Here is a 12,209-nt window from a genome sequence, read left to right as displayed (position 1 = left end):
TGGTGACATCATCAGTGGTAACGGTAGCGTCCGGTGGGGGTACGGTTCCGTCAAGGTGGTCAGAAAGTTCATATCCATCAAGAAGAGCATGAACTTGTCGGCTCCAAATAAGATAGTTGGTAGAGGTGAGCTTGATGATGTTGGACATGTTGATGTTCAAGAGTGAACCAGGGGTAGGAACAATGGTTTGAACAGGAGAAGTGAACTGGCTGTTATCAGAGGTCGCCATGACAGAAGAGAAGCAAAGATGACGATAGAAAAGGAAGGAGAGAAACAAGAAGAAGAGAGCGGCGGAAAAAAAAATAGGTCTAGTATCTTAGCTCTGATACCATATAAGATGTAAAGGATGCTTTCTATTGATCACTGTATATACATATTTATATATTGTACAAGAGATATTATAGGAGGTAATCAAGGATGATTGATACACAAGAATAGCAAGAATATATGATATGATCTTCTTTCCTTAATAATCAACTCAGTAAAATATATTTTCTCTTTACAAAGTTTCATCTTTGTGTAAACCGCACATGGTATCAGAGGAGACTTCCTGCTCTTTCTCCAGCTTTGGTTTGGTCGGCAAACCAAAGCCTTCTCGTCTAAGCTCGTCTTCGTACCTGGAATATATCAAAACCCCATGTCATATATACCAGCTCTTGATAACAATACTCAAGAAGGCAGATAGTTTATAAATCACTTACCAAAGCTTCTCTACAAGGTCGTCAAGGTTGTACCTAATTAACAAATAAATAAAAAATAGCGTTCATCTTCTGGTTATGACATCAAAAAATATATAGCATTAAGTTTTAGAGAAACAAAAACATTCCACAACATGGAAAAATCAACTCACTTGGGTAGGAAAGGGTATGGAACTATCTCAGGCATCTTGACAAAAATCCCCTTAACATGCTTGTTAATTTGCAGAGCCTACAGTACAAGAGATTTAATCAGCAGTCCTAACTTTCAGAAAAACTACTTGTATATTATTTTTCATCATCATTACTATAAATGATTCTCACCTTCTTTGATTCGGTACAAGTAGCAAACTCAACACAGCAACAGCCCGGAGATATACCCCAGCGGTCTACAATAAGTCGAACACTAGCAACTTCTCCAACATCTTGGAAGAAACTGATGCTGTAAAAAAATGGATAGATAAAATGAAAAATAATAATTTGCTCTCAAGAAAAAAAAAAGAGGTGAATCGAAGGAACTCTACTTACATATTTGGTATGTAAAAAACTTGTTGCGTATAATAAACACAAGTGTGAGACCACAATGCTGTCTCATATTAGTGTGTTGTTTGCTTCTTTTGAGTATAAAATGTCAAGAAGCAGGGGTTTGAAAAAATAGATAAACAAACAAGAAAAACATTTCAAGTCATATTGTATCAAAAGTTACATAACCGAATACGTAATCAACTTGAGTTCATTGTGTATCATAATAAAGTTATAGACACCATTTGTCCAAAAAAAAAAAAGTTATAGAGACCAAAGAGCTTTCTTTTCTTTTTCTTCTTCTTCATCATCTTCGTCAGAGAAGGTAATCTTCTTACCGCAGAAAGTAACCTTTTCCTTGCAGGGGATTGCAATCTCCTCTTCCTTCGGCTTTGATCTGGTCGGCAAACCAAAGCCTTCTCGTCTAAGCTCGTCTTCGCACCTGGAATATATATATCAAAACCCCTTAGTCATATTATAACAGAAACTTCCACCCAATGTGCTATTCATAACAAAACTCAAAAGGCAAAATCAATTACCAAAGCTTCTCTGCGAGGTCGGTAAGGTTGTACCTAGTAATTAACAAACAAACAAAAAAAAAACAATAGCATACATCCTCTATCAAAAATATAGCATTAAGTTTTAGAGAAACAAAAACACTCCACAAACATGGAAAATCAACCTACTTGGGTCGGAAAGGGTATGGAGCTATCTCAGGCCTCTTGACAAAAATCCCCTTAACATGCCTGTAAATATCAAAACCCTTCTTTGATTCGGTACCAGTAGCAAACTCAACACAGCAACAGCCCGAAGATATGCCCCAGCGGTCTACAATAAGTCTAACACTAGCAACTTCTCCAACATCTTCGAAGAAACTGATGATATTTGGTATGTTAACAGGCACGTTTTTTTTCTGGGAGAAATCGGTAAAGAGAGTCTTCTTACTCGATGAAACATCCTGAATTGAACAGCCAAGTGTGTTAGTAGTAATACTGTAAGGAAAAAAGAACTTCAAATTCTTGAAGATAATAAGAAGAGGTACCTCATCAAAGTCTGGAGTTTCATCCACCGATGCATTTTCTTGTAGAAGAAGGCTTTCTCGCTGAAGATAGTCCTCGAACCAAACCTTGTGATCTATGCAATACCTAATTAACAAATATAATAGCATTAGTTTCTGTAATGGCATCAAAACTCTAGCAATAAATTAGATTATCTTCATAACAATTTACTTGAATCGTGAATGCTCCTTAACGAAAGCTAAATAAAGCTTGCGTCTGTTTAAATATTTGCCGTTCTTCTCCTCCATCGCCTCCAGCATTCGAAAGAGAAAACGATTTGATCAGTAAAATCGTACTTCAAAATAACTAATACTAGGATTTTAATAAAAATAACTATACACTACTTTTTCAAATGAAAAGTAAAAATAATTTTCATTATTATTATTATTACTGTAAAATACTCTCTCACCTTCTCAGCTTCGGCAGCAGAAGCAAACTCAACATAGCCAGACCTCATCGGAACGGTACTTTTGTCTACCATAAGTCGAACATGAACAACTTCTCCAACATCTTTAAAGAAATTGATGCTGTAAGTAAAAATTGAGAATGATTAATACATATCAGTCATGAAGAACTTGATCCAAAGTAGAAGAAATTTTAGGTGCTACTTACATATTTGATATTCTAGTTTTCGTAGAGAGATGGTCAACAAAGAGCGTCTTATCTCTTACAGTGGTAGCTGTCTGGATTTAAAAGCAAAGTGTGTTAGGATAAAAAGACTTAACTTGCATATCAAGAAAAAAATGGGTAAGCGTGAAATATTCTGATGAATAATAAGAAGAGATACCTCAGCAGAATGGGGAGTGTCCTCCTCAACTCTTCTCATCAACAAAATCTCATGATCGTGCAAGTATTCACCATTCTTATTTTTCAGCGCCTAATAGTACAAAAGATACTCGAAAACTTTAGAACAAAAATTGATTTTATACTTATTTCATAATTAATATACACGAAAGAAAGAAAAAAAAAGCACTCACCAAATTAGCTCGTTTAGCATCAACAAACTCAACAAAGGCGTAGCCCACATGCTTGCGCTGTTGGTTTACAATAAGTCGCACACTAACAACACCACCAATATATTTGAAGAACTTGATGCTGCAAAAAAAAAAAAGTAATCATCAGTCATAGAAAAAAAAAACAGCAGAGAGAACAAAAAGTGGATACGTACATCTGTGATATTTTAGTTGTTTGTGGAGAGAGATTAGCCATGAAGAGTACGGAATCTTCCTGAAGCCAAAGTGTATTAATTAGCAGGACTCTTTAAAGAGAAAAAGGTCTTAACAACAAAAAGTAGGCTCATGGTACCTCAGCGTTGGGAGGTGTCTCATCTTCTTCTTCTTCAATGGGAAGGCTTTCTTGTTGAAGGTAGTCTTCATCTTCTTCTTCTTCTTCTTCTACTTGTTGAATGTTGTCTTCATCTTCTTCTCCTTCTTGTTGAAGGTAGTCTTCTTCCTCTTCTAGGTACCTGGAATAAGATGAAAAATCCCTGGTGTGATCTCTCCAAATAGTAAAAAAATATAAAATCCCACTTCTCAAGAGGCAGATAGTAAAATGGCTTACCAAACTTTGTGATCTATGCAATACCTAATTAACCAAAAAAAAAAGAGTAATAGTGTTAATCAGCATAAAAGCACTTAGCAATGATAGTGTTAACAAAAAAAAAAGAACAAATTTAAATGAGTATTTACTTGGGTGGAAAGCAAGCTTCCTCTCCCTTATTAGCCACATCAAGGAAAATATTGCGCCAGTTCAGAAATTTATCATTCTTCTTTTCTTCCAGTGCCTAAGAGCATAATAATAATTAAAAAAAAAATCAATTCTGTTATCATCATATCAGTAAAAGACTTGGTTTCTCAAAATGATCATAATCGGTATAGTCTCATCACCTTGTTAGCTTGGTGGGCAGAAGCAAACTCAACAAAGGCATCGCCTTTAAAAACTCCCAGGTCGTTTACAACAAGTCGAACACGAACAACTTGTCCCACGTCTTCGAAGAAACAGAGGCTGAGATGAGATGAGAAACCTAAAAGTTAGCTCCGAGTTAAGTGGAAACTGGAAAAAAAATGAAGAGTGATTCTTACATGTCTGCAACTTTTGTGTAAGCAGGGAGATTAGAAACAAATAGGGTCTTCCTCTTCGGTTCCTGAACAGGTTCTGTGGTCTCCACTGTCTCCTGTTCCTGATATAACAAAGAAGATGGCTTTATTGAACATTAAACTTGTAAAAATATCTAACAAACAACAGCAACATAAAAGCATATATACAACAAAATAATTCAAACTTTATATTACCAAAGTAGTAGACTTCTCATCAGACAACAACAGCAGCTCAACCCTTGATTCGATCTCATTCTCCTCGGATTTTTCTTTACGTTTCTTCAGAACCGGTTCGGTCTCCAAACCATCTTCCGGTTTTCGCTTAACCAGTAAATTGGGTTCCTGGCTACAACTGGACATTGGAGAAGATGCAAAACACAGTCGCCGGCAAGAGCTGAGAAAGAGAAACCGCAATAAAGTAACCCCAAGAGAGAGCAGTAATAAGTTAAAAACCTCGACAACGATCTAGTGGGCTGGTCTGGGCTTTTATATTTTCCTTCTATCACCTAGACAACTATCTTGTTTGGGCTTTTATATTTTCCTTCTATCACCCACCATTGTTCGTTTTAGTTTGTAAAAAAAGGCTAATTGATAATTTGGTATCATTGTGTTCACACTTAAAAAAGTCAATTTTTATTCCACTTCTAATCATATATAAATTTTGATCCACACTTTCAATTTTTAAAAAATTAAAAAAAATCTTTTATACAGATTATAATTTCCATATGTAAATTTATATATTTTCAAGTTTTCTATGCAGCATATATTTAAATTTGTATATATGACTTTTTAATTAATTAATCCATTTTCTTTAACAAAAAAAAAGTATTTAATCCATTTACGTATGATTATGATATCTTTTACCTTGATCATGAAAATATATTTGGATATACAAAAAATAAACTCACTAGGATCAAAAATTTATATGTATATAAATTGGCTTCCTATTAGGTATTCAAGCCACTAAAATTCAACCAGTTAATCAAATTATACTATAATTTTGAATCGAATTTTATTATAATTTAAGTTTTGAATTTGAGAAAATTATAATCACTATAATATATGGATTTTCTTAATTTAATCATTTGTGTAGATGAAAACTATGAAAATGTTATTTTTAGTTGTATTAGATGTATATAAGTTTAGATTTCACTCTTAATTTTTTGAAATAAATAAAAAACGTTAATTAGAGATGCTAATATATTTATATTTTAGATTTGTGAAGAAATTATTAAAAACAAAACTGCAATTTTATTTTTTTTTTCTATATTTAGCAGTTAAGTTATTTAACTAAAAGCTGTATATTTATATTTTATATTAGCAATTCTCTCAAACAGTCATTTTAAAATTCATGTCAATAAAATAACACTAAAAATGATGAAAAATAGTCTCTGTTTATTTTGAAATTATTAATATTTATTATTTATTTTTAAAAATTTGCAACCCTACTGCCTTAACATATTAGTTAACTTAGGAATATAAGTGTATATTAACCTTTTAATGAAATTGTTTGGTCATTTTCTCCTTAAAAAGTTATTTTGTGAAATAAACTAAAAATATCTGTCATGGAGAACTTCTCATTTTTATAAGATATAGTAAGATTTTATAAGATTACAATTCTTGAATCATATGTGTGAATATCTTTTAGTTATTTTATCATAGAAAGTTTTAATATTTTTTGAGTTTGTTGAATAATTAAGTTGTTATGCAATATATTATAATATATACAGTATAAATGGTCAAAGTTTATAATGTGGTTTAAATTGTTATTATTTTAGAAATTATTATTTTGGAGACAAGAAATTTTATTTGAGATACTTAAGCATGGAGCTACTCAGAATCTTAATTCAAACAGCAAGAAGCCATTTTGGTACATGTCCCAAACACTCCAAAGTTCAAATCCAACATACTACAACATAATCAAATTACTTAACTCACACGTCAGCATTCTGCTGATTATTATCAACAAAAGAGCAATATTATTACGATAACTAGAGGTCTTTCACATTAACGAAACTGCTTTGAATTTTGATCGACTCAAACGAACCCGTTACCATTAGCATGACCATGACCATGACCATTGCCATTGGTGAGCTTGCTTCCATTTTCTTCCTCCTCGACCAGTAAAAACTCTTTGCTCTTCTCTAGCTTCTCCATGACATGAGCTTCAAGCGTGATCTCCACATCGATGCTCACACCTCCAGCTTTCCCCGGGTACAGATACATCATCCCATTAAACCGGTTATTCGAACCGCTCCTAACCGTTTCCGGTTTACCCCAACCGAAGTCCACCTCGTAGACACGGAACCTCGGCGAGCTCCCCACCGCCACGCAGTTCACTCCCGCGTCTTTGAACTGGAATATCTTCGGCGACTTCTCCCACTCCTCGTTCCGCGCGTCCACCACACGCGCGTTGTGCGCCACGATGGCTTTCTGAACCACGGAGGCTCCGAACTCCGGCCCGTGCGCCGCAAGCATCCCCGCCGCCGTTCCCGTGAAGACGGCCTGAATCATGTTTCCGAAGTACTCCTCCGGCATCGGCGGGTCGACGCGGCGGCGGCAGTCGGCGAAGACGGTGAAGACGGTGATGTCTTCGGGTTTGAGCCCACGCGCGAGGGTGACGTGGCGCCAGATGTGTGACGTGAGGGACTGGAAAGTGGAGAAGGGCTTTGAGCCGTTGTCGGGTGGGACGGCTGAGTTGGCTCTTGACTTGATCGTGTGGATGGCTGAGTCGGAGAACTTGAAGACCTTCTCCACGAGCTGCGGCGGTTCAGCCGTGGCGTCGCCGTTGGAGGACGCGTTAGGGTCCTTTGGGGAAGCGAGGTCGAGTTTCACGCGCGTGTCACGTGCCTTGGCTCGGTCGAGAAATGGTTGTGTCGAGATGGTTTGGGCTCCGCGACAGATCTCGGCCCATGAGCACATGAAGTGCCATGTGGCAGTTCCGTCAAGGACCGCGTGATTGAAAGCTAGGCCCATTGCAAGCCCATCTTTAAGCTTGGTCACCTGTTGCGAAACAAAATAAAATAAAAGATAAATCGATAAGCATGCATGTATTTTACAATAATGACTACTCTAACGACCACACCTGTTTTCAAAAGCTTTAAATTTATTTTATTGGACGATAGTCTCGAGACCAGAAAATAAGCAACAGAAACAATGACTACTCCAACGACCACATTTGTTTTCAAAGGCCTTTGCAGTTTGCATTAAGTGCAAACTAAATGCCGTATAGAATTTGGAAAGAGCATCGTCTGATAGTGAAAGTATTGTATACATGCAAATACGTATATGTATGAATACGATGTATTAACATTAAGGTTGATTGACATGCATCTATCTTATTAAAACAAAAACATTCTGTTGGACCTAACATTTATTTTGTAAGTTTTTAAATTAAATACACCTTTATACTTTATAGTTAAACATACATTAAATCACTAATGTTCATTTCTTTATACTACTATCCATGTTCCCAAACAATATACTTATTTCTTTATACTACTATCAATGTTTCCAAACAATATACTTATTTCTTTATACTACTATCAATGTTTCCAAACAATATATTTTTTATACTACTATCAATGTTTCCAAATAATACAATAATTAATCTTAATTTAAATTTTTGTAGAAACGTCATAATTTCATAAATTTCAAAATAGTGAACTTTAAAATTTCGATTATAAGATTACAAATTATGAAACTATTACAATTTAAATCCAATTAGATTATATATCGGTCATCCATCAGCTCAATCGGTTAGTTTCGGGTTTTAGTGATTTTTAATATGAATATTTTAGAAACATAAATTGAACTAGATCTCCGGATTAACCGGTATAATCACAATCGGGTTGAATTTAAAAATACTGATTTAAATGTAAATATTTTAAATACACACTCTTTAAAAATTACCAAAATATTTGTTAAATTATTAGTGAAATTTTTCATCGTAAAATATCCCGCGCTTCAAAAGCGCGGGTCAAAATCTAGTTGGGTCTAAAGCTGACGATGGCACCTATGTTTAGATTTCATTAATAACGACGAGTAAATTATGTGTACTAATGTTTGATTGAGTACTTGTTTTGTCGTACATGACTACATGCATGCCTATATACCAGTTAGTAGTTACCATCCATAAAAATGTTACTGGTCGGTCATTTAATGCTATATTTAATTGCTGTGCTACATAAATTTTTCACATAGATGTTGAAATGCATTTTCAAAACGATATTTTTTTCAATTCATTAACTTCAATTTCTGATTTATTATTGTATATATTTTTTTCAATTCATTAATTATACTAGCAAGTAATTATACATACTGAGATTTATTTGTGTCTGATTTAACGTCGTCCAACCAAAGACATATCGATATGTGTGTATTATAAGCCTAACATATGCATATTGTAGATAATAAAATAGAAAAGTTATATACCAAAATCTAGAACTTTTGTTTGTTTCATATATGCATGTCAAGGTGGGGTTTATTATTGAATATCATTACTTTCCCTATTCTTCGAAAAGAATTAATGTCAACAATATTTTCTGGGACAAGACTTAGGTTCACCCCTTATGGTGAACCTTTAAATTCACCACACCATTTATAACCAATGAAAATGACATGTAGATAATTAAATAAAACATTATAAATTTATTTTAAAATAATTAAAAAAGAATAATGTCAATTCTAAACTACAAATCTTAATTTTTAAATCCTAAATATTAATTTCTAAATCCAAACTCTATACCCTAAACCAAAATCCTATACCCTAAACCCAAATCTTAGACCCTAAACCCAAACCATAAATCTTAAATCTAAATCTAATACTCTAAATCCAAATCCTAGACCCTAAACCTAAACCGTATACCCTAAACCCAAACCGTATACCCTAAACCCAAATCCTAGATCTTAAATCCAAACTGTAAATCCTAAATTAAAATTAAAATTTTAGGATTTACGGTTTGGATTTAAGGTCTAGGATTTGGGTTTAGGATATACGGTTTGGGTTTAGGGTTTATGATCTGGGTTTAGAGTATAAGGTTTGGGTTTAGGGTACTTGATTTAGATTTAAGATTTATGGTTTGGGTTTAAGGTTTAGAATTTGGGTTTGGGTTTAGGGTATAGAATTTAAGTTTGGGGTCATGGTCTAGGATTTGGGTTTAGGGTATAGAATTTTGATTTAGGGTATATGATTTGGATTTAGAAATTAATGTTTAGGGTTTAAAAATTAAGATTTGTAGTTTAGAATTGTCATTATTGTTTTTTAACTATTTTAAAATAAATTTAATATGTTTTATTTAATTATCTACATGTCATTTTTATTAGTCATAAATGGTGTGGTGAATTTAAAGGTTCACCACAGGGGTGACCCTAAGTCTTGTCCTATTTTCTGTTGGGTTTGCTGGAAACATGCACCGCCACTTTTATGTATTAAAATGATACTAATTCGTTTTTAGTAAAAAAAAAACTAATTCGTTAGTAATCAGTTTTGTTATCTTTGGGGCTTAAAGATTTTGAATCAAGTGTATACTTGTATCAGTTTTGTACGTCACGTGATGTTTGTCTTAAAATGGTCGTAACCAAGCATTCACCATTCTTATTTTTTTATGGTCGCTTGTGATTCTGTGAAAACTATACACCACCCGACGTAATTAGCTAAAAAGATCAATGTACCACATAACATACATCAGATATTTGTGAAATAGTTCAGATTTGTATATCTAATTCTATTTTATTTCAAGTTTATTGTTTTTCTCTGCTACCAAGATTTACATACCATACTCCAGTTACAAAAAAAAAAAAAAAAAGATTTACATACCTAATTCCATTTTATTCACGTGTACAAATAAACAAGATAAATGATAAAAATGCTAGCATGTGGAAAGGTGATGAAAAAAGCCAGCATGTGGAGATAGAATAATGCGTATAAATTAAATAATTACCTGGACAGCAAGGAGAGGCCTGCTAAGTCCTTCCAAGTTCAAGATCCCGTTGTACGGAACCAACTCCTTGAACTGAGCCGTCCCGTCCTCAGCTGTGAGATCATCGACGCTGACGTCAGCAGCCTCAGCAACCGAGAACTCCACGCCGTTGATCTCTTCGTCTTCAGCGTCGTACTCAACTCGGAAGACCCCTTCCTCGTCCTTGGCCAGCTTACCGGCAAGCTGATAGAAGTCTTCAAGAACCGAGCCCAAACCATCCTTGAGCTTACCCACGACATTGTTTTGGAAAGTGGATTCCTCGAGATCTAGAAGGTTCTCGAACTTGTAGAGCAGGAACTTCTGGTTGTAGTAGAAAGCTAGGTAAGGAAGATCAAATGTGGTGAGATGGAATTGTTTCTTCCCTAGTATCGGCTTGTTTGGTTGCACATGGGTTTTGCTAGTTATCTTTATCTTCATGGTGAAAAAAGATTTTACTTAGCCTTTTCACTCAGTGTACTATTTTGTGAGATTGTAGTGTGGTGTGGAGTGAAGTAAGAACTAAAGACTGTTCTTTATAGAGACGTACAGTGTGTAGTTGGGTTAGGCATTTAAGGTTTCATGAAAGTAGTTGCGATTCAATTAATGAGTCAATTAAACTCTCGCTCTTAAATCTATTTGCTCGAATTGTTATGTTAAGTTAGGGACCTTAGGGTTTTTTGGTAGGTTAAAAAGAAACAAAAATAAAATAAATGTAATGATGCTATATGTAATATAGTACTTTGTAGGACACTTATAAACGCCGATAAAGATGGTATAGACGCTTAAAAGTAGTCGACCAGAGCAAACGGTAGTATTATTATGAATCGTACCAGGATTTACAAATTAAGATCCTTAAGTAATGGTTGGATTACTTTAATGAAAACACATCCTCTAAACTTTGTTTTTGAGTAGACTATCTTGTCTGGACTTTACACATGACAATTACTCCACTTTATTGGATCTATAGGACTCTACTTCCGATATTTAATTAGTACTTTAGTAGGTTGTGGAGCTGTGGAAGGTGGACATCGACTTCTCCGGCTAATTAAATCTTATGGTTTGTAATCATTTTAGAAAATTACTCGGATCAAGGATGTCAAGTTTTAAAACAAGTCAATAACATTCGCCAACAAACTATAAAACAAAGACGACAATAATTACAAGTGTAAATAAGGCTGGACATACTTGCTATTCCATTTATACTTGATACTTATCCCGTATCTGGTTTGAAATTGTCAAAATAAAGGACTAAGTCCACAAATGTTATTACGTACAAGTACATGTTAAATATCATTATATTTTCTGTATTACTTATTTCACTACTTATTACTTATCCTAAAAATTATTTATTATCCTTTAAAAGTATTTATTACTCGTCAAATTACTTATTTTACTACTTGCATTGAAACAAAATCTTAAAATATTGATTTTTGAGTATTTGATATAAAAAGTATTTGTTTTGTGTATTTGATATAAAAAAGTATTTTTGAGTATTTGATATAAATTGTATTTGTTTCAAATGAGTCATGTAAACATACTAAATTATTTAAGTAGATTAGACAGAGTAGCAAATATAAGAAAATTAAAAGTATTTACTCATACTTAGCTCTGTTTAAAAGTTTTGGTCCACTTAGTTTTAACAGTCCATTTTTTGCATTGTATCAACAGAAAAATTAAACAGCCAACCATCTAAACTTCTAGGTCATTACAATCGATATAAGCAAAAGCATAGTTAGAACACGGAACTGATCACCAGTCGAAAAACTAATGCTTCAAACCGAAGGTTTTTAGCTAAGCCAGATGAACATATCCTTGCTACATCATGCCTCATATTTCTTGGTCCCACACACCATTACACCAACGTCTTTTGAGCCTTCT

General features: G+C 34.1%; 3 protein-coding genes across 4 annotated transcripts; all 3 read right to left on the bottom strand.

Annotated features, from left to right (window-relative positions):
* Positions 1-499: 499 nt before the first annotated feature.
* LOC130495561 (uncharacterized) lies at positions 500-1,290 on the bottom strand. Its single transcript, XM_056986975.1, has 5 exons — positions 1,244-1,290; positions 1,020-1,137; positions 851-927; positions 702-734; positions 500-617 (listed from the first exon to the last, which is right to left on the bottom strand). Exons 1-5 carry the CDS (start codon positions 1,288-1,290, stop codon positions 500-502), a joined length of 393 nt encoding a protein of 130 aa, XP_056842955.1.
* Positions 1,291-1,356: 66 nt separating this feature from the next.
* LOC108809180 (uncharacterized) lies at positions 1,357-4,792 on the bottom strand. 2 transcript variants are annotated; one of them, XM_018581316.2, is made up of 16 exons: positions 4,567-4,792; positions 4,357-4,454; positions 4,162-4,279; positions 3,964-4,058; positions 3,836-3,859; positions 3,581-3,740; positions 3,444-3,502; positions 3,253-3,370; positions 3,063-3,152; positions 2,888-2,958; positions 2,685-2,802; positions 2,447-2,526; positions 2,260-2,362; positions 1,904-2,175; positions 1,757-1,789; positions 1,357-1,659 (listed from the first exon to the last, which is right to left on the bottom strand). In XM_018581316.2, exons 1-16 carry the CDS (start codon positions 4,729-4,731, stop codon positions 1,482-1,484), a joined length of 1,782 nt encoding a protein of 593 aa, XP_018436818.1. In that variant the 5' UTR covers positions 4,732-4,792; the 3' UTR covers positions 1,357-1,481. The 2 variants fall into 2 exon arrangements, with proteins under 2 accessions (XP_018436818.1, XP_056845586.1); XM_056989606.1 differs by lacking the exon at positions 1,357-1,659 and having other exon boundaries at positions 1,900-2,175.
* A 1,421-nt stretch (positions 4,793-6,213) lies between these two features.
* LOC108811009 (BAHD acyltransferase DCR) lies at positions 6,214-10,832 on the bottom strand. Its single transcript, XM_056988003.1, has 2 exons — positions 10,314-10,832; positions 6,214-7,374 (listed from the first exon to the last, which is right to left on the bottom strand). The coding sequence occupies exons 1-2, from the start codon at positions 10,767-10,769 to the stop codon at positions 6,409-6,411; spliced, it is 1,422 nt and encodes a 473-aa protein (XP_056843983.1). The 5' UTR covers positions 10,770-10,832; the 3' UTR covers positions 6,214-6,408.
* Between the last annotated feature and the right edge of the window lie 1,377 nt (positions 10,833-12,209).

The sequence above is a fragment of the Raphanus sativus genome, chromosome 6 (assembly GCF_000801105.2).
Source record: "Raphanus sativus cultivar WK10039 chromosome 6, ASM80110v3, whole genome shotgun sequence".
NCBI lineage: Eukaryota > Viridiplantae > Streptophyta > Magnoliopsida > Brassicales > Brassicaceae > Raphanus > Raphanus sativus.
Note: the sequence above shows the minus strand (reverse complement) of the source record. Positions and strands in the feature narration are given on the sequence as shown.